A 22,052-nucleotide genomic window follows, 5' to 3' on the forward strand; every position below is an offset into this window, starting at 1 on the left:
GTACGGCATCCAACAGTCCAGAATACATTACTGACAGTGTGCCCAAGTGGATCAGGAGGTTGTTGTTTCTTTTTTTTTTTTTTTCTTTTTTTTTAAACTGGTTTCAGTGAAGAGTTTTAGTGTCACATGCTGTGACATGCTGTCTTTAAACCTCTGCCAGAGATTTAAGGAAGACAGAGTAAGCACCAAATGCAGGCAGCAAAAATCTCAATGTTATTTTAACCCATTAGAGGGTAAAAATCAGCCGTGAGCCTGTGTTTATCAGTCCACAACCATCAGGGTCATATCAGCTCCATGAGTGGACAAACAAGAACAATCAGCACGTTAACTCTAAATAACTGTCTCTGAAACATGAGCACTTAATAACACTGGCAATTTTGGGATGTAGAAAACTCCTCTTCCTCACGGCTGCCCTGCAGGCTACTGAACAGCCTGACAGGTGAAGTAATTTTTCCGCTGTTGAGGATGTGGTACTTTCTTAAGATTATGTCATGTTACATTTTCAATGGAAGTGTTGTAAGTCGTTGGTTGTTGCGCAGTGTAGGCCTGTGGCAGTTGTTGCACAAGCAAGTCAGTTGCACGTCGATGAGGAAATGACACTGGTAATTTAGGCGGCGACAAAGACAGCAGGTTTCTGTTCACTACCAGTCACTTTGCAGGTAACATACTTTCATTTGGCGGCCCTGTTCTACTCTAAGGGCCTTTTTGGCTTGTAACATCTGGAAATAGTGAATATTGAGATTGGCATGTTTGGTATAAAGTCAGCGTCCTGCTCTAGTTGTTTATTTATTACCTTTTAAACTTCATCCCTGATCTATCAAAACCTATAGTTGTTCTTTAGACCCTGTCCTTTCTCTACAAAGAGCTTTTTCCCCACTCTAGTCTCATCCCAGTTCACACCTGAATTTCAATACGTTAATATTATATGTTCTTTTTGCTACTTTCTGTTGGTTTTATACACTTTTTGTCTTTTTGAGCAGGTTTTTACTGTGGTGTCGCTGAGAAAAGCCTCCAAATACCCCCTTCCCCCATTTACCATTCTAGCTATTTCTCAACCCTGTAGAGATTTACTCCTAACCCATAACTTACTAATACTAACGATATAGCCTTCGCCTGCATGTTTGCAATTCACACACACACACACAGTCACACTAACAAGTGCTTACTCATTTCGTGTGAATCTTCAATGCTGGTAACAAGTTAAATCATGCATTAACACGGTGCTCTGGGTGCCGTCTCCGCCGCGGCTGTGTAACAGGAGCGGCGTGGCACTCCTGTTCACAGACTGTGGGAGGAGGAGGGGGGGGGCTTTGGGGGTGGTGCAGGAAGGGAGGATTAAGGCTAGGTCGGGTTTGATTTTCGGGCTTTCATGCGATGGTGCCGCGGCCTAAACTTGACCCCTAACGCTCGCTGCCCAGCGAACAGTCACCGCTTGACTCAGAGGTCAAACTGCCGCCTGCTCTCTGTGGGAATCTGTCTCCGTCTGCTGAACAACCAAATGAATGACCACATCGTCTTGGTCTAGGCATCAGTGGAGAAAGAATAAAAATGGGATTTAGGATTATCCCCTCCCCACACACCTTAAGCTCTGCCAACCTTATCTCCCCTGTCCAGGCAGCTTGGTATGATGTCTTAGCTGTGGGGCTGCTCTAGTCTCCTGTTGCCTTGTAGGCTTGTTTATTCAAATCCTCCCAGGAGGGCCGCAGGAGAGCCTACTGCTGCCTGATAGCAGCGGCGCAGCAGGGAGACATGCTGCGGCGTGAGCTCGCCACTTCCTGGTGTCACAAGGGCTCTGGTGTCAATGTTGTAATACTAGCACTGATCACTCCAATGACAGTAACCACCATAATGCCACCTATCACCACATCTATCAATATGGAATCAAATGGGCCGGCCCAATCCATTGATTCACCTACTCACTCACTCACTCACTCACTCACTCACATTCATAACCGAGCTTCACCTCCACAAAAAAAACCAAAAAACAAACAACTAAAGAAAAGAAACCCAAACCAAATCGCTTCCTGTGGGCTCCCGACAGTTTCTAGACCTCATCGGTAACATTTTCATGCCTTGTTCCTCCCTCCATCCCTCCCTCTCTCACCCACCCTCCCTTTACCAATTCCACTTCCAGGACAGGAAATTCTTCAAGGGATTCTTTACAAAAGTAAGTTATGCTTCGTGTGTGTGAGTGTTTGCCTCTTTATTATCATCATTGTTGTTATTATTATTATGTGGTTGTTTTTTTTCTGCCCTCACGTAACACTTCACCCTCTGATCACGTCTGAAGACTGACAGAAACACACAGGGGGAATCTGTCTGGAGAGAGACAAACACGATGATGCATGTTTGTGTGACTGGGTGGGGTGGGACACTTTTATGTTTTGTGTGTGTGTGTGTGTGTGTATGTGTGTGTGTGTGTGAATGGGCGTGCCCTTCTCTCCCATCAGCTCCTCTTCCCATGAAGCAAGAATGGAACAATGAACAGTTTGTGTGAATGAGTGCTGTCCCTTTCTTTGCACAGAACACATCTTGTATTGTTGTTGTTATTCTAACCAATGGGCCACCATTGTCGAGTGCTTTATATCACGCCTTTTCTCATGCCATCCTTCCTGTTTCTTTCATTAAAATACGGGGTGCTATCACACGACACTCTCTTGATCTCTACATCTTTCCGTCTTTGAAACTCTGCTGCCTGGTGCCTTCTCTTTCTTTCCAGGTGGTTTGTGTGGTTTGTGTGGTTTATTGAATTTCCATGCTGGATTTGATGCATAGGTTTCAAGGAATGGTAAAAGGGGATGTCATCTGGGGGGCGTGGACTGGAGAGACAAAAAAATTAAAAAAATTTTGAAAAAGTTGTCTTGTTTCTTACAAGCCCCTGTTCCCCTTTTGTGTTTTGTTTGCAGGCGGGGAAGAAGGCGGTGCGGGCTGTGTTGTGGGTGTCGGCAGACGGTCTGCGCGTCGTCGACGACAAAACAAAGGTAACCAATCGCTTCAGTCCTCCATCACAGGCTCTTAACACCTTGATCAAAAAGACAGAGCCGCCAGAGGAAATACATGTGGCTTTTTTTGGCTCTGACAGAGGAAGTAGCTCATTGTGTGGCTGCAGCAGTTAATTCTAGCGGGTAACTTTCTGTCCTTGTGGTCTAGTGACCTCCAGAAGGTCCTCTTTGGAAATATGTACTCCCTGCACCTGCAAGAGTAGATATGGGTTGAGGAGATTAGTCTTTGAAGTTACAGTGCCACCTGCTGGAAGGCCTGTGGTACTACTTCAGACTCAGACACATACTCAGACACCTAAAGAAGCTGGGCTGTGTATCTTTTTTTTCTTTTATTTAACAATTTTAGATTTCACTTTAACTATTTACTTATTTACTTAGTTTTGGTATTACTCAGTTGCTTCATGAAGTAGTTTTCTTTTCACTTTGACCCCTTCTGCCAAGACGTCGGCGATCAGGATAAGCTACAGATCAGCATTCCTGGAACTGCTGTTCACCTTTTGAACTGTGTGAACTGAAAGTCCTTTAACCCTGACCAGCAGTTCTAATCTTTGCTAACGAGGTCATCGCAATGCATTCCGAAACTGCAGGACCTGATTCTGGACCAGACGATAGAGAAGGTCTCGTTCTGCGCTCCGGACCGGAACTTCGAGCGGGCGTTCTCTTACATCTGCAGGGACGGCACCACGCGACGCTGGATCTGCCACTGTTTCATGGCCATCAAGGACTCAGTAAGAAGTCCAGATCACCTCTAATATGTAGTATGAATAACTTTAGAGACAAAGACAACTATTTACAATAGAGCATTTACTCACACATGGTGGGATACTGTCTTTGGCTTCAACAGATAGATAGATATAGTCTTTATTGTCCTGCAGGAAATTTGATTTCACAGCCTGTACAACACAGAAACATACAGATAACCATACTACATACATACAGATAACCACACTACATACATACAGATAACCATACTACATACATACAGACAACTCCTTCCCAATGTCCCAACACAACTTACGACACAAGGCAGAATGCCGGCATGAATGCTAGCATGACATGACAGACTGTGTCGTCACAGCAGGGAATGTGCCGAAAATGACAAGAACTCTTGTCAGGACTGAAGAACAGTCTGCAGAACTCAATACATAATGCATAATAAAACCTAATTTGTGCCAAAATGACAAACAGAATTCTTCAGAGGTCTTCATAACTCCTAAATACCTTTATCAGTTATTAAATCATATTGGAGAACACGTTATATATAAGTTAGGCTGGCTGCACTTCATAAAATCTTCAAGGCATTCTTGTAGCATCTTCAAAAAAGGTGTAGTTCACATGTTTTGTGGACAAAAAACATGTAGATTTATCTAAATTTGAATTTTCCTAGTATTCTGTGTCAGTGATAGTCCCCAGAGACTCACAGATGATTTGTCGTTGTCCTCTTCAGGGAGAGCGTCTCAGCCATGCTGTCGGTTGTGCGTTTGCTGCCTGTCTGGAGCGAAAACAGAAACGGGAGAAGGAGTGCGGGGTCACGGCAACCTTTGATGCCAACAGAACCACCTTCACCCGTGAGGGCTCGTTTCGTGTTACCACGGCGACAGAGGCGGCAGAGCGGGAGGAGGTGATGAGGCAGCTACAGGATGCTAAGAAAGGTCTGCATTTGTTGTCCTTTTTTTCTGGACAGTGTTATTCTCTGATGTTGGAAATGATGTTTTACCTATTGACTGTACAGGAAGAGTCTGCATGTGTGTTGATGTATATTCATGCTTCCACTCTATGTTTCCTGTTTTCCAGTTTACATTGGTCACAGTCACTTGTGGAACAGCCAGCCATTTATGGTTGGCTGTTTTTCCCCCAAAATGAGTTATCTACAATTTTAGGAAAAAGTGGAACATAATCTGGCAAAACAGTTGATGTACATCAAAGTAAAACAAAGTAGAAAGCACTTATTTTCAGATATTTAAGACCATTGCCTAGAAAAACAAGATTTTTGAGGATACAGTGGTGGAAAAGTTTTCAGACACCCTATGCATTTGTGAAATATTGCATTAAGAATCACTCTTAGGTCTTCAAGTGCAATTTCTTTTAGTACAGTCACAGCCAAAATACAAAAAAAAATCCTAAAAAAAGCCATTAAAAACTTAAAATTGATTGGTTCCATAAAAATACATAAGAAATTTTGAGTATTGGGTCATTTTGGTACCAGTGATGAAGGTCGTTCTTTTTATTAAAAGACACAATTTTTGTTGCCAGGCTTCGTGTCTATATAAAGCCAGCACATCTGAAAGATCTTCAGACACAAAAATGGCTAAAACAAGGAACCTAACACAGGAAACACGCCTGAAGATAAAGATTCTCAGCCAGGAAGGGTACAGCTGCCGCCAGATAGCCAGGAAGTGCAGATGCAGTCCTTCAGCAGTTGGATACAGACGAAATACAGACGAACCAACAGAACAAGAAGATTCTGTGGTCAGAAGAATTTGTCAAGAATCTAGTTTTGTTAGTTTTTCTTGTAAACAATAAACAAAAAAATGTAATTTGTATTTGTTTGTATCTGTCTAATGCAGCCACACCTTTTGAAACACAAAAAAGATTTTTCCACAAATATTTCATGATAATATTTGAGATTGTGTAAAGTTTTAAGGGTGTCCGAAAACTTTTTTCCACCACTTTATAGTCTCAGCTTTTCTTGAAATACTGAATGTTGAAATTCAGGGAGCAATATCTTCTGAAATTGGAATTTGTAGTGTTTTGCAGTGAAGCGAGCAATTTCAGGGCCAGGCTGTTATTTTCCTTGGAGCATTATTGTCTGATCATCCTGCTTCCCCAACAGCAGAGACAGATGTGAAGGCTGCCGTTCCTGTGAGCTCGGCTACGAGCGCAACAAACTCCTCAGTCCCCCAGACAGGAGGATCGCCGTCTCCCTCGTCCTCCCCGCCCCTCTCTGCGGCCACCCTGGGGCCCCAGGCGATACCCCGCAGACACGCACCAGCAGAGGCCCTGGCCAGGCAGGGCTCCTTCAGAGGCTTCCCGGCCCTCAGCCAGAAGACTTCTCCCTTCAAGCGACAGTTGTCCCTGCGTATGAACGAGTTACCTTCCACTATGCAGCGCAAGTCTGACTTCCCTATGAAAAACACAGGTGAGTCGGGCCTTTTGGCAACAAGAACATACTCAACTCTTTTGTTTTTCCATTTCAGTTTTGACTGTGAGGAAAAGTTCGCCCGATAATACTTACACTCCTAAAAACCAGCAAGGGACAAGAACAGAATACACTGACATTTCGAAAAGCAGTTCCGATGTACTACACATGTACCAAAGCCAATCTCCAGTCCCTTGATGGGTGTAATAGTATAAGTAGTAATCAAGAAGTAATTATAAGAAGTAATAACAAGAAATAACTAACAATAAAAGAAATAACTGAAAATGAGTGAAACAGACATCCAGCAACATTTCGCAGTGTTTGAAACAAGAGATTCAGTTATATTTGCAAGCGCTGTGATGGCTTTTACTTTATTCTACTGTTTGCTTCATAGAAGTTTCCTCTGGTGTTCCCCCTCCAGTCCCAGAGGTAGAAGGGGAGGTGGACAGCATCAGTTCGCTGTGCACTCAGATCACCACAGCGTTCAGCGGGCCCACAGAGGACCCCTTCTCCTCAGCCCCGATGCCCAAACCAGCCTCCTCTCCACAGTCTCCTGTTGCACCAGGTAACCACATGGGAGCCTCCCCTGACTGCCTTCATTATGTAATGTGTGTGCACATATAGAACAGGGTGTTCACGCTGTCAGCAACTCGGTAGCTGAGTTGCTCTAATCTAACTATGTAATTGTGGGTCATCTATATAACACTCTCATGCAAGTACAGTTTTGAACAGAAAAATATTAGAAAAGTATTAAGATGTAGTATGGCTTAAATGAGTTTGCCTAGCTGGCTGACAAGCGTTATCCTAATTGAAAATACACTTAAAAAATTAGAGTTCCTGTCATGGTGAGTTGCTGTGAAGCTTACCATCGACACCGACAATGGATACAGCTATTCTCCAACCATTCTTCAGGAGACATTTATTCCTGTAGTCTCTCAAAAAAAAGTTGTGAACAGGGAAGCTTTGATTGAATCAGCTTCTTTACCCACTTTGCATTTGCCTGGCTCAATTACTGTATGTTAATAAAACAAAACAAATTCACATCAGTAGTGAAACTAGGAAGCATGCAAATTGGATTGGCTGTTGACAGCAACTGACCACAGAAAGTTCAGCCAGTTTTTCTCTGGCACTCTCGTTCAGTATCCACACATCAACCAAGTTTCTGTGGTCGCTCAGCTCTGTAAGAAATACATGGACTTTATGTGACTTGATTATGTTGCTCACAGTCTGGCTGCATGATTCTTATATTCAATCAGAGCATTCATTTTGTATGTGTGATTAACACAAGAAGTTAACGTATTGCTCGTGAATGTTCTGCATGTCTAACATGAGCTCAGGCTGCGTCACACACTTCACGAGCTTGCCTGTACTAGCTGCTGTCTCTTATCTGCTGTAGTGAACGGCACAGCTCCCGCCTTCCCTGTTGCTGCTGCTACTGCTAACCCCCCAGCTCTGCCCCCTCCTCTGCCTGCTCGAGACACTAACCCCTGGGCCAAGAGCCCAGCGGGGGCCCCGGCTTCAGCCTCACCAGGTAAGCAACTCTGTAGGGAGGCTCTCATGGCAGGTCCGCATGGCACAGGAGTGTGCACTTTGAAATGACTCTGTGATCCAGATATCCCACTGTGTTTAGTGCATCGTGGATTGACATTATTACATTACATCCTGAACATACAAATATATTGTACTCACTGGTTAATTTCAACTCTGAATTTTCAACATACAGTTAGTCATGGCAGTGGCTATAACCCTGGATGATGAATGTTTACTGTTATATTTTATTCTTTTTGAACTTGAAATTCTATCTCAGCGATATGCTGCCTCTGATATGCTCCTAACTCATCTCCACATACTGTCGAGACCATTCACTTGCTTGTTTTACCCACTTTCCCCCCACAGGAAGTGACTGGTCATCCCCCACTCCGGTGATAGTAGTTCCCCCAACGTCTTCCCCAGCCATGCCCTCCCACAGACGCACGCCATCAGAGGCAGATCGGTGGTTGGAGGAGGTGTCCAAGTCTGTCCGAGCCCCGCAGCCCAATCCCATCATGGCAGCAGCCACGCCCCCCACCCAGCCGTTCGCCGCCCCCATGCCTGTGCCTGTGGCCCCTGTCGCCCCGGTGGCCTTCATGTCCTCGCTGCCCCCTGCGGTGCCTATGTTGCCCCCTCGCCAGCCGGCCTACCACACACAGGCTCCAGCCTCCTACCCAATGTCCAACGGGTTGCCATTTGCTCAGCCCAGCGTTCCTGTCGTTGGCATCACTCCTTCACAGATGGTCGCTAACGTGTTTGGCTCGGCCACGCAACCCCAGTCGTTCCCCATTCCGGCCTCAACGATACCCCAGTACGACACCCAGGCCGTGGGTAACGTCAGCCCGTTCAGTAAGCCCCCGCAGTCCACAGCTGCCAATCCCCCTCCCCTCCAGCCATCCAACGGTAGTGTAACCTTTAACGGGGCAGATAGCTGGGCTGCTGCCTCCCAGCCCGCTCCGTCCTCCCCCGCCCCTCAGCTCCCCTCCCAGCAGCAGGCGGACGCCTTTGAGGCCCAGTGGGCGGCTCTGGAGAGCCGCTCACGCCAGCGCACCACGCCCTCCCCCACAAACCCCTTCTCCAGTGAGCTGCACAAGACCTTTGAGATCCAGCTCTGAAGACTGGTGGTGTCTGGGAGTATTTAATTAAAAATTACAGGACTGAATAACATGGAGACTTGGATTGAGCAGGTGGAGAACAGACTGGAGAGGAGAGGGGGATGTCCTCCTGCCTCGCTCCCTCTCTCTGCTTCAGTGGGTGAACTGAGCAGGGTGGAGAGAAACTGGGAGACAATGAAGAGCAATGGGTGAATCAACAGGGGGCAGAACTCTGCACAGCAGTGCAAAAAAAAAACAAAAAACAAAAGTTGCCGTTAACCAGGGTGCAGCTCATCAGTTATTTCATTAGCATTGTCTGTGTTGTTTTGTTCCTGCTGCTGATCAGCGTGGTCGTCATTACCCTGTGGACTAGCGGTGCCGAGCCACACCCTGCCACCTCTCAGCTCCACCATCTCCAACCACCTGTCCAGAGGTGGCAGCGCCTGTCCCCTGTCCGCCTCCCCTGTTTGCTTGGTCCAGCTCCTAGCGCCCCCTGTTGGCAGGAGACGAGACCTGCCTCACTTAGCAGAGGGGCTGCAGCACTGAGAGAACTAAGCTTCCAGACGAGAAGTTCTCATTAATAACTTCACAATCAGAAGAATAAAATGAGAGAATGCCAAAATCTTTATTTTTATGCATTAAGTATATTTTAACTAGCTTTGGAATCTAACAGAGGAGTTGTAAGTAATCTTGCCAAAGGCACAGGCTAGCTACAATAAGATGAGTGGATGTGCGTGTATACAAGAAATTACATATATATTATACATAAATATATATATCTATCTATATATATATATATATATCTATAAAGAATCTATACTGTACACAGCTCATGGCAGTGCTAATTTTTAATGTGATGTAAAGAGAGATGTGTGAAGGGACAGCTGCTTTACTTCTTTATGTTTTTGTTTTTTTTTTTGTTTTTTTTTAAGATAAATTTCTTTATTGCCGTCTATTGCATCCTGTGATTGGATGTGCAGCATCTCACTGTAAATAGGGTTTCATTGCAGCAACAATCAACATGGACCCAGCAATGGTGGTGGTGCCTGACTGGTTGCCTCTCCTACCAGTGCTCTCTCTTAAACTATTGGTTTTTAATAGTTTAGTACTCATCAGTACTTAACATTTTAATTTCTCTGTCTTCACTGTCACTCTTCTTTTTTTTGTGATACTTTTTTTTGTTTTTTAACACAGCTGGTAGTGTCATCAGTTTTTTTTAAGTAGTTGATTTCTAAACTTTATTTTGCACAAGCACTAAAGTAGATTATGTGACCTCACAGGTAACTATGATCAGCAGCTGGTGGCTGCTGGTCGGGTTAGTCAGTCATGGCTGCAGTAACAGAGCAGCCGTGGCCAGAAGCCGGGGTTCCCTGCCCTGGCCTCCGCTCTGACGTTTGCTCTGCTGTGCACAGCGGAAGTGTCTCATTGTCTGGTTTCTATCATGTTTTTCTTTTTCTTTTTCTTTTTTTTTTTTTTTTTAAATCAAACCTGTGAATATGATCTATTGTCTGATCTATTTTTTCCCATTTTGTAATTATTTCATTACTTTGTTCCACTCGTTTCCAGAGATATTGAAGCTAAAAGATTTAATAAATTGATGGTGGTAGAGGAAAAGAAGCTCTCTGTCTCTTTAATGAATACTATACTTAAGGCACATCACACACACATAGCAACACACACTTCATACACACTTCATACATACCATACCGAGCATGCAAAAGGATCCCTGACGGTACAAATGGTACAAATCGTCCACAGACAAGCCCTCACCGTGTAAGATCATGATAAACACTGAAATGAACCTGGAAACTTTTTCACTGGACTTGATATGATCTGCCGTGTGGATGCATGTCGGGCCCTGTTGTGTCTCCTCATCCGGTCAGTGGGCGGCGCTAGCTGGAAAACTGCATCCCGGTCCCGCAGCATCATTATAAATAGAGGCCGGAAGAAATGGATCGGCTCGGCAGTGAGAAACAAGTGTTGATGAGATCGGCGTTGTGGCGGTGCTGTGAAACGGAAAGGTAAGCTGTTTACCGGTGCGCAGACTGACCGCGTTGCCGAAGTGCAAAAACCTCGCCAGTGCAGAAACTAAATAAATTATCAGGCAAACATCCGAGGAAGGACGGGCGGCGCTGCATGCTGCCAGCTGACCGGGGCAGAGGGACCTGGAGCTGCTAATGTTAGCTAGCCTGCATAGCTTAGCCTCGGACTGAGTGCAGAAGCTACGCATTAACCAACTCGCCAAGTTAGACAGAAGGTAGGCACAATAACACCTGTAGTTAAGTCGCTTAACTTCAAAATAACATGCCCTGTGCCGTGCGCCTTGCAAAAGTGCATTTAAAAAACCGGTCTGTTAGATGCGTCAAAATTCAATATCTTCTGAATCGACAGGACGTGCTACATGATTATTTAAGTTGAAATTTAACTAAAATAACCCTGGCTTGGTGGATATTTTAAGCCGAATTTACCACAAGACCTTAAATATTGAATCTCCTAAAAGTGTTTTCTGCCAAATGTATAGTATTGGCTAACAAGCAGTGTAACATCACATGGAAAAATCTGATTCCAGTTTGGAGTACATGTTTTACATACATTAAGTTACAAAATACGGAACGCACAAACGCCAAAGTAAAATACTCAGTGGCATCATTGCGTTAAATATGAAGCGCAGCTATGTCGATAACATGTATTACAATTATATTATATTTCGATGTGAGAGCGTGGTGCTAAAGACACGAAACATGCAAGAGAGGGTTTCACCGAGGCGCTGTTTTAATGTAGGCGCCTTGGTGGTTTTATTTTGAAAGAAGGAACCGGAAGCTGCGCCGTGCGTGTTCCGTCGGGCTTGACACGTGGTGTAGCAGCGTCGCCTCATGCTGGCACGCACTCAGCTGAGAACAGGCTTGCGTGACCGTGCGGGCGAAAGCTTTGTGCTGGCTTTGGGCTCGTCGCCAGAGCTTTGATAACACCCCCAGTCCCGGTCCGGTCCCGGGCTCCTTATCACACACACACACACACACACACCCGTGTTAGCCGGCCGAGGCTAGCGAGCGAGCTAGCCGGCTGCAAGCTGGGGTGAAGCGGACAGGTGTTGCGTGTCCGTGCTGCTGGTGCATTCCTCGCTCTGCCGGGACAGGCAGCCAGTGTTATCTGACTGAGGAGGAGGATGATGATGATGATCACCATATCTTTGGCAAAGCCTGCATTTTTCTGTAATCCTGCAACTTTGTATTTAACCCTCATGTTACCTTTAGGGCCAGCTCAATCTTTAACGTCTCTAAATACACAATAACATTATTTTTTTGCTTCATATTTAAGAAGTTTTTATAAATGGGGACAAGTAGGTAAACATGAAATTAACGTGATATGTTTTCAATGCATCTGTGCTTCTCAATTTGACTCCAGACCTTTTTTTTTTTTTTTTTAGCTAGAAATAAACATTTTAGATAAATAAGTTTTAGTTGTTTTGGACACTGAGCAACTATAACATAATTTTATAATCTTTCAAAAACTTCTCTTTGCTTTAGGGCCCTAACCTACACCTGTAGTAGTGCCAAAACCACTGATATTTACTTAAAGGGCTATTTAGCCAATCAACAAGGCTCTCTCAAAGTATCTGACATATAAACTTGGGTAACAGTTTTTTTATTATAATAATTTTCTGTTGGTTTAAGTTACTGGAGTCAATTTGACTCCTTGAAGGTGATAGGAGGGTTATAGTAGCTTGTCCTGTGAGTGGAGAGGTGATGTTGTGAAGCCACTTGCTGACTGACAGCTGGTTTTCCAGAGGGATGCCGTGCCTGTCCACATCCCAGAAGAGCCGGGTTTACCAGGGAGTCCGCTGACACAGGAGAGGTAACACCATTACATTTGGTAGAAAAGGCTGTTCCCTGCACGATGATCTCAGCACTGAAGACAACTGGGCTCGTGTGTGTTTGGACTCTAGGTTTGCACTTTAAGCCCCGCTACAAGCCAAGATGTCTCACCGAGGGCCGCTGACCGCTGTCATAACAACGGTGCTCGGGGCGACCTTAGGAGGCCTGCTGCTGTGGCGAGCCTACCGCACGCAGAGGAAGAGGCTGCCCTCCGTTCAGAAGGTAGCCGACCCCGTGGAGGCGCCACCTCCTGTGGATAAGGACTTCACCACTGTCAAGTATCAACACGCACCGCCACCGCCACTGCCGCCACCGCCGCACGTTGTGGAGAATGAAGTCAAGGCTGCGGCGAGTCAGACCGCACAAGCACCCCCTTCTGTGCAGCTGCCCTCGACCGAGCGGCTGTTGGAGGTGCAGCCGGTGATGGTCAGCTCGGAGGAGGAGTGGCAGCAGCTGTGGCCGTCGCTGCAGAAGGAGCTGTCAGTCTTCCCTGTGCTGGGGCTCGACTGTGAATGGGTAAAGAACAAGGGCGTAAGAAATACCTTTTGCATGTTTCCAGAAATACAGAGGGAGAAATCCACCCTGAAATTCGGGCCGCACCAGATGGACAAAATTTCAAACCTCGATATTTATGCCAAATATCTCGGTGGCTATACGATGTGATTTATTTGACATTTTAAATGTAGTAACAGTGAAAATTCATTCTTCAAAAAAAAAAAACAAAAAAAAACAGCATTATAATATCAAATGTACTTGTTTTTATGAGAACAGTTCAATCACTGTTTTAGGCTGCGTTAAAATAAACTAATAAAAAATTTGAATCAGACATTTTGCTGCAACCCCTGCTTTGACAAAATGCTTCAACAATATTTTAAATGAAAACTGAGCATTCTTTAAAAAAAAAAAAAAAAGCATAATATAAACTGGATGTAGATTGGTCATGTTTTCAAAGGATTTTGGGAAATGAAGGAAATTTAGTTCTTGTTCAACTGAATCAAAATGAGATGCAGGTGCTTGAAAGCAGGTGCACCAAAAAAAGTAAATTAACGATTTCATCATAAGAAAAGTCTTTACATACATTTTTTAGAGAATGCGTTGCATCATCACAAACTAATGATGAAGAGTATCAGAGGGTGGAATTTTTCCTCAAAAAAAAAAAAAATCTATCCTCCTTAGCTTTTTAGTGGTCGTTCCTTTGTCTGACGTGACTGTTTGCTGCTCCAGGTGTCGGTGAAGGGCCGAGCCTCCGTCGTCTCCCTGCTGCAGATGGCGTCTTACTCAGGCCTGTGCGTCCTGGTGAGGCTGCTGCCCTTCCGCAGCGGACAGGAGTCCTTTCCCCACAGTTTAATTGAAGTTCTCCGCAACCCACACATTCTGAAAGTTGGCGTCGGCTGCTATGAAGACGGCAAACGTCTGACTCGGGACTACGGCCTGACGCTGGGATGCACAGTCGACCTGCGCTACCTGGCCTTAAGGCAGAGGTGCAGTTTGCTTACTGCTCTTTGGAGGCCTTCCGCTCGTGGAGATGTTGCTCTCGCCTGTGTTTATTTGTTCGCAATCACATTGTGATAAATTAAAGTTGTGTAAATTGCAAATAATCCCTGTGTACATTTGTTCTCATTCTCAGGCACGTTACAGTGAATAATGGCCTCAGTCTGAAGTCTCTGGCAGCAGATCTGCTGAATATATCTCTGGACAAATCCCTGGAGCTGCGCTGCAGTGACTGGGAGGCTGATCAACTGACGCTGGAGCAGGTGATTATTCAAAGTGCTTTGCTGTTAAAGTGCAGGCAGTTTGAAATTATGAAGGCAGCAGTGCAATTTTTCTTTTTATTGGTAATACTGATGTGTAATAAGTATTTATATAAGAAAAGTGGAGGTTTATAGTACATAATACATTGTAAGGTACTATTGTCCTTGTATAACAGCACAAAGACGATGCAATTCAGACTATACAGATTAAGTATTCAAGCAGCTTACTTTTATTAATGCAGAATAATGTTTTTATTCTTTTGGTAGTTTTTTTTGTTGGAGACACTGAACAACAGTACAGTGAACTGATGAATGATTCAGACTGGCTGGTATACAGTCTGATCCTCTGTCTCCTCGCTCCTCTTCACTCCAGATGACCTACGCTGCCAGAGACGCCCAGGTTTCCATTGCTCTGTTCTTCTATCTCCTGGGCCTCGGCTCGGAAACCAGACCCGTCTTCCCCAGCGAGGCGACCTACTCCGATTTGGCTGCCCGCTGCCAGGGCCTGGTGGACGTGCCTTTCAGGGGCCGGGCCGGAGGCGACGGAGACGACAAGGACGGAGAGAGGAGACGACGAACTGCCAGGAAGCAGCCCGCTTTTGAAAGCCCGGAGTCTGGAGATCAACAAGTCCCAGACCCTCGGAAGAACAACAAGAGAAAACCACTGGGTGTGGGCTACTCTGCAAGGTGAGCAGAATACTGACCAGAAAACTGACCCGTCGGTGTCCAGCACTGCCCTGTGTGCCCTCCAGAGACGCTGGGGCCAATGGGCAGATCAGGCACAGCGGCCAGGGCCCCGCCTTCCTCAGTACAGGGCCGCCACAACTGTCAGATTTTTTGAAAGCTCAGTTAAATGCATGCGAAAGGCGTCTGAACACAGCAAGAAGTCTGTCCATCCAGCATCACTGATCTGACGTCTGAATATTTTTAAATGTTTTGTTGATGTGAATATTCTCAGGTGTAAGAGGTTGACCCTTTTGAAACCTGAGCAGTGAGCAAATCAGCAAGTCATGGCTCAAATATTAGCAAACCGTGCAGACCCAGTGTCACGTTCTGTGCATTTGCCCTACTGAACGTCCATGATGAGGTGCAGTACCACAGTTGGCCACACACAGCCCACAGCGGCAGCACTGAGCGCACCGGGGGGGAGAAATTACCTGAAAATGATTCTAAAAAGACTTTTGTTCCAAGGGTGAAATAAACCTTTTAGGCCGTTTTACTTTTGAAGCCACGGTGATATATTGGTAAAATGCACCTGTCTGTGGACGGCACTGCTGTGCTCTCTCGTTGGGACAGGTGCATGATGTTCTTTCTGAGACAGTTTAATGATGTTAAACCAAAAGCAGCTTGTGAAGTCGCTGGTTTTTGCTGGAGCTTTGAAGCGCTTGGATCAGCACTCTGTCTCTGTGCCGTTTGCAGGAAATCTCCCCTCTATGACAACTGCTTCCTGCACGCACCAGATGGCCAGCCTTTGTGTACCTGTGACAAGAAGAAAGCCAAATGGTACCTCGACAAAGGAATAGGAGGTACACTCAATAAGTCTATGCTTATAATTTGTTATGTGTGTGTCGTTTGCTCTCCTCACCCTCAGTTTGTCAGGTTCACACACCGTCACTTGTCACTCGTCTGTTTGAGCCGACTACCTCGAAACAGCAGCTAAAGTAAAGCTGAGGCAGCCGGCATCTGCTGCAGCTGAAGTGGCAGCAAGTGAACGCAGCCAGGCTGCAGTTTAAAAAAAGAAAAGGAAAGAAAAGCAATGCCGTGTTTTTAAATAGGTCATGTCCACTGCATTTAGCTTGGCTGCTCTTTCTTGCCTTTCTTAAGTTGCAAATTGTAGCGTTAAATGTCCTATTGATTACATTAATTATAGATTAAAATATACACACCTTGTTCTCCATCATGATGAGTTTAGGGACACAGGAATGATTTATGTCCATGGTCCTGGATGCTGTGGCTTTGACCTTTCCACGTAATCTTGGAATGAATGAATTTAATCTTATCCTGCTGTTGCACTTATTCCAAGACTCTCGAATGTCTAAAAATACAGTGTTCATCTCTCATCCTGACCCAGAGCTCGAGAGCGAGGACCCTTTTATTGTGAGGCTGCTGTTTGAGCCGTCGGGACGTCCCGACTCCCAGCAGGACTACTATCTCACAGCCAAGGAGAACCTCTGCGTGGTCTGCGGCAAAGCAGATTCCTACATTAGGTTTGGCATACATCATTTTGATTTATTTCATGTGCACTTGAGGTGCTCTGTTCCAAAATGCTGTAGTTGTTACGGGGAAAAAATCAAGTGAATACCATAATTTGATATTTCTACAGTTTGAGAATCCATTTTGTAAATGCATGATTAATGTGGTCAGCCAAGTGCAAGTGCAACCAAATGCTTTATACCTTTTTCAGATGTTGCTTTGTTTTATGTTCTATATGTTCATATTCTTCAGTAAAGAATAAAAAAGATTTGATCACAAACAAGAATTTGCTTTTTTGTTGTCTAAAAGTGGCCATTTCATCTTTTAATCTCAGGTTTCATGTGTTTACTTTGACAAATGTGACTAACTGGTACTGTCATCGGGTTCTGCAGGAAGAACATCGTCCCACATGAGTACAGACGACATTTTCCCACAGAGATGAAGGACCACAACTCCCACGACATCCTGCTCCTCTGCACCTCCTGCCACGCCGTCTCCAACGTGCACGACGGCTTCCTGAAGCAGCAGCTGGCCGACGAGTTCGCCGCGCCGCAGGGGTGCGAGGAGGGGGTGCGCCTGTTGGAGGACTCGGACCGGCGGCGGGTTCGCTCCGCGGCCCGGGCTCTCCTCACCGCCGGGGACGGACTCCCGGAGCAGCGGCGAGAGGAGCTGCAGGCCTTCATCAAGAGCTTCCTCAGCGTGAACGAGGAGGAGGAGCTGACGGAGGAGGCTCTGCAGCGAGCGGCCAGTCTGGAGACGAGGTGAGAGCTGCAATCTTACAATACTGGAAGAACATTTACTAAAAATTATTTGCCAGCAACATGAAGTGCCATGTCGGTACGGCTTTAGCAGAGGAATGTGCCGGTCAGGTTTCTTTATCTCCCCATCTCTGCACCCTGACCTCTTTCATCCTCAGACATAACAGGCCATGAACCGGTTTATCTAAAAGACACATAAATCCTTTCGCTCCCATGTGGGATTTTTCTGTCTGTGGCCTGGCTTTCATCCAGTAGGCTGTCATTCAAGGGGCTGTCAATCAAACTCTGCACGTCAGGTCAAGTACAGACTTCTGCCGGCCCTGTCATTGCTGTGCCTGCCAAAGAAACTGATGTTAAGCTGTGACCAATACTACTGAAGAGATAAGAGTGCACTGTGCTCATTATGTCACAGCGAAAGGCCCAGTCTATAACTCACATGGTCTGTTGGGCACTGCCAAATTGGCTAAGAGGGTGAAGTGCAGAGATGTGTCTGTTAGGGCCTTTTGTATTATCTAGAAGTGATGAAAGCAGCCAATCAAATGAGGAGCCAAGGCACTAAGGCTGCATTAAAATAAAAATTATTTTATCAGATCTGTTATCACTGTGCTGAGCGTGTGCTTGTCTTGTCATCTCTTTTCTGAAGGATACTGAACGAGGCCTACATTCCCCATGGGCTGAAGGTGGTGCGCGCCCACGCTCAGCTCGGCCTGCGGGGTCTGATGGACCTGGAGCGCCGCTGGAGGCAGCACTTCCTCACCGCCATGCAGCCGCGCCACCTGCCTCCTCTCTGGTCCGTCGACCACAACCACAGCAAGTTCCTCCGCAAGTACGGAGAGGACCTTCCCATCCAGCTCAACTGAACCACGTGCAGGAGACTGAACTTTTCTCAGCCACCGGTCAGCGTGCCCAACGGAGAATCAAACTTCCGCAGCCACTTTGAGCCATTTTACAAGCCAGATCGCTTTTTTTTAGACAAGGAGAGACGGTGGTTTACCTGTGTGGTTGAGTGTACAATCTTACCAGCGACAACTGAAGTATACCAGCATGTGGCTGGTGCCAAGTTCCCCACCCTGGTGATGGGATGTATGAATGTGTGTTAATCAATGTGTGTGTGTGTGTGAGTGTGTGGACAAACTGGATCTGAGGTGGCTGAAGGATGGCATTTCACTCTGATCCTGTGGTGCCAAGTACCTGAGTGCCAGTGAGACGCTGCTAGTCTGCCGCCCAGACCCTGACTGAACTAAATGAACTGGACCAGACACTGGCTCTAGTCCCAGAACGGTCTGCCTGTGAAGAAGAAAGCCAGCACTGACTCCGAAGAACACTAACTCCACGACGTCATGATGGAACACATGATCGCGTATGGACACTTGTATGGTTGTTTTTTTTAAATGGGGAAAAATACAGTTATTTATAAAAACATGTAAAAGACATTGAAAATTAATTCAAGAAATGATTATTTTAGAATAAGCTATAACCTGCTCTTAATTTCCCCCTAAATCTGCCCCTTTCCCCTCCCTGCAGGTTAGCAGCTCCTATTACCTGTGTTAGTCTGTGTAACTGTTTGCTTTGCATAGAGAGGGTCATTTTTACTCGACCTAATGCTTAAATTATATTTGGAGCCCCCCCCTCTCCCCCCCACCGCTTCAGTTTCAGTCTGTTGTCTGTCTTCAGGCAACAGATAAGGATGGGTTTCCCAGAGGCGTCTTGAAATGCAGGTTCATCCCTTACAATGATGAACGCGGGCTTGAGATGTTTTTGGGACCGGTGTGAATTCATCCCAGATGTTGACCATCCATTCTCAGGGTTTTTTTTTTCTTTTTTTTTTTTTTTTTTTTGGGTTATTGGAGGGGGAGGAAAACGCTCAGCAGAGAAAAGTTGGCTCACTGACCGGATCCCTCATGTTCACACGTCCTGTTCCTGCTCCTCCAGATAGTTGGGACACCTCCATGGCTCATGTTTTAATGTGCCTCGTAACCCCACCCCCAACTCGCCTGGAGACGAGTCACGGCAGCAGGACACGGTCTCGTTCCAACATCGCCACTTTACCCACAGTGCACGAGTGGAAAACACGCCAACCTCGATGTATTCGTTTCCTTCGAGTGATGAGCCAGACTGACTATGAATATGGCCTTAAAAACCCCAAAACCCGCCCCTTTTTGCAAGGCATAGATTTTTCTCCTTAGAGCGCAGTGAATGCATATTTATATCAAACTTTAAATTATGAAACCAGATGCTTTGTCTTTTATTTGCATTTTCCCACAAGCGCTTGTTTCCCTAAATTGTATGTGATTAAAAAAAAAAAAAACAAAAAACAAAAACCAAAAGAAATTAAATAAAAATTCATGTTTGTATTCTGCTTTGTCATTGTTGTCTTGGTGCACTTGACGGTGAAGGTGAACACGTGCTTTCACATCCAACCCTCGCTTAAAAAGGCACGACCGCATTGTGTGTTTTCAGGGTTTTTTTTTTTTTATTTCTTACAAAATCACAGTTTAATAAATAGTCTGTAAAAATGAGTACAAAAGCGGTTTTCTTAACATTTCATATATGAATCACTCATGACTTTCAGGTCAAAGGAGTCTTTAGTTGGATTTTTTTTTGTCAGGAATGACACTTTTTACAATCTAGTTTTGCTGAATTAAGGCCTCTTGATTTTGGCATCAGAACAATCTGTCAGTCAAATGTTTTTTTTTTTTTTTTTTCATCTGAAGTTGAATTAGTGTAGGATATGAGCTCCCCTGGTTTCACAGTTCAGTCAGGAAAAAACAAAAAAATATAAATAATACCAAATGGCTCAACATGCAGATGTTAACTCCTTTCTCCCAAACAACTGTCAAAACTAAAATACAGGCATATTTCTACTGGTCAGCGTCACTGCGGACCGATGCAAGAATAACAATGGCACATGAGGCTACTTCATTTAAAGGGAAATTCCACCTAAAACTGATTGGGATTTTTATCCTTCAATCTGACGTCATGGGACTTCAAATTAAAATCCGTGAGAAAAAGGGGGGACGGTTTAGGAAACAATTTTGCACAATCAAAGAGGAAAAAAAAAAAAGGTGGAATTCCCCTTTAAGAAGTTAAGCGGTGACAAGGAGTGCGATCCCATGTATTGAACGACACTCTGACATCTTTACTGCATTACAGCGAAACCTCCGTTAGGGTGGGAGCACACCTAAAGACTTGTGTAGATTTATTCCCTCACACTCCCAGCTGAGCTCCGGTTTCATTTGGGACTAATTTCAGTCCGAGTGTGTGTCCACCCTCACTACTGCAGAGGTTTTTTTTTAACAATTTCAGCACTATATTACTGCATATTATTATTACAAGAAATCCTTTTGTTCATTCCAGCAAAACACAATTTCACATACAAAAAAGATAAAGTAATTTAAGTCATGAGAAGGCCTGTTTGATTTTGCCCCTAATCTCTTGGAGGCTAGAAGGATTTTCAAAGGGACAGGTTGGCATTACTTTAACATTAAAAAAAAAAAAAAAAAAAAACTACAATACTGCTAGGAAAACATCAATAAGATGCTGCAGTATTAATTAGGCTTATTTCTTTGCAGTTTCCATTTCCTTAAAGGTATGCTGAATTTAAATAAGGCATATTCTAAACATTTTCCAATATCCCTAACAATTATATCAAAGCTAAGTTTGAAGCACATTTTCAATTTATATTACATAAATTAAAGGACATCATAAATCGTAACTTTAACATCGACCTTCAGGATGAATTCCATTTACAAAGAACGTTTCTTACACATTTCATAAGGGAGAGTGGTATAACGAATATCGTTTTTTGTTTGTTTTTTTTTTTGTTATGACCTTCCTGTCTTACACAACGTCATCATCTCATGTGAACGGAATTCACATTTTCACGCGGACCAAATAGATTGTCACGTTAACATAAGATGTTGCAAAAAAAAAAAAAAAATGGAAAAACCCATATTGCTCCACAATAATGGCTCAAAAATAAATCTTAAGCTTAGAACAGTGGGCTACGAACCAATAATCCAATAAATAAATGAATAAATAAATAAGAACACAACCTCCAAATGCGGTTATGTGAAGCTGATGATTCCTCTAGTTTTTGGTCAAAGGCTGTTCGATGATGCAGTCAAAGTAGTGAGGCTCCACTGCTCGAGATCTGTCGCGGAAAAACAACGCAACTGCAGTTTGGGTGTTTTTTTTTTTGTGTGTGTGTGTTTTGGTGAGTTTCATGAGCCTCAAGCCTTTGAAAACACGTAAAAACACATCATTTCTAAACCGCAAGGGCTGCAACAAGATCAAAATAAGCATCCTTCACTCTGGAAATACCTTTTCCTTTTTTTTTTTTTTTTTTGCAGTTGCGTGGTTTTCATCCGACAACAGCGACAAGCAAGGCGGGCAAAGATCTCCCTCCTTCTCGCTGCACCATCACTGCTCCTAACAACCCTACAGTTATCTCCTCATTATTGCTTGCATGTCAACACATATGGGAACCGTTCCTCTCTTTGAAAACAGACAGAAAACTAGAAATATTTCACAGTCAGACTGCCAGCATGAATGACAACAACAACAGCAGGGGTCAAAACTGAAAAGCACGACTCTGTCAATCTTTTGCACCCCCTCGGGTTCTGCATCTGCTCTACTAAGGACGGGATCCAGTGCGGGTTTAAGGGGGGGAGAGAGAGAGAGAGAGAGAGAGAGAGAGACAATATTGAC

The 22,052-nt window shown here is 44.7% G+C and overlaps 2 protein-coding genes across 13 annotated transcripts in view; both read left to right on the plus strand.

Moving 5' to 3' along the window:
* The window catches only part of numb (NUMB endocytic adaptor protein), a 44,139-nt gene extending 33,757 nt beyond the window's left edge, over positions 1 to 10,382 (plus strand). The window contains exons 4-11 of one of the 10 annotated variants that reach the window (XM_030044379.1): positions 2,135 to 2,167; positions 2,907 to 2,981; positions 3,590 to 3,730; positions 4,450 to 4,654; positions 5,836 to 6,141; positions 6,536 to 6,706; positions 7,538 to 7,672; positions 8,038 to 10,382. In XM_030044379.1, the coding sequence (XP_029900239.1) occupies positions 2,135 to 2,167; positions 2,907 to 2,981; positions 3,590 to 3,730; positions 4,450 to 4,654; positions 5,836 to 6,141; positions 6,536 to 6,706; positions 7,538 to 7,672; positions 8,038 to 8,786 (1,815 nt within the window). In that variant the 3' untranslated portion in view covers positions 8,787 to 10,382. The remainder of the gene's footprint in view (positions 1 to 2,134; positions 2,168 to 2,906; positions 2,982 to 3,589; positions 3,731 to 4,449; positions 4,655 to 5,835; positions 6,142 to 6,535; positions 6,707 to 7,537; positions 7,673 to 8,037) is intronic. The other 9 variants (XM_030044381.1, XM_030044380.1, XM_030044382.1 and 6 more) reach the window with 9 other exon arrangements.
* A 284-nt stretch (positions 10,383 to 10,666) lies between these two features.
* Positions 10,667 to 19,696, plus strand: exd2 (exonuclease 3'-5' domain containing 2). 3 transcript variants are annotated; one of them, XM_030044577.1, is made up of 10 exons: positions 10,667 to 10,786; positions 12,553 to 12,620; positions 12,712 to 13,156; positions 13,865 to 14,121; positions 14,268 to 14,394; positions 14,765 to 15,078; positions 15,811 to 15,917; positions 16,463 to 16,598; positions 16,977 to 17,345; positions 17,986 to 19,696. In XM_030044577.1, the coding sequence occupies exons 3-10, from the start codon at positions 12,743 to 12,745 to the stop codon at positions 18,200 to 18,202; spliced, it is 1,941 nt and encodes a 646-aa protein (XP_029900437.1). In that variant the 5' UTR covers positions 10,667 to 10,786; positions 12,553 to 12,620; positions 12,712 to 12,742; the 3' UTR covers positions 18,203 to 19,696. The 3 variants fall into 3 exon arrangements, with proteins under 3 accessions (XP_029900437.1, XP_029900435.1, XP_029900436.1); XM_030044575.1 differs by having other exon boundaries at positions 10,668 to 10,786; positions 12,712 to 13,171; XM_030044576.1 differs by lacking the exon at positions 10,667 to 10,786 and adding an exon at positions 10,888 to 11,022 and having other exon boundaries at positions 12,712 to 13,171.
* The last annotated feature ends 2,356 nt before the right edge of the window (positions 19,697 to 22,052 follow it).

The sequence above is a fragment of the Myripristis murdjan genome, chromosome 22 (genome assembly GCF_902150065.1).
Source record: "Myripristis murdjan chromosome 22, fMyrMur1.1, whole genome shotgun sequence".
Lineage (NCBI taxonomy): Eukaryota > Metazoa > Chordata > Actinopteri > Holocentriformes > Holocentridae > Myripristis > Myripristis murdjan.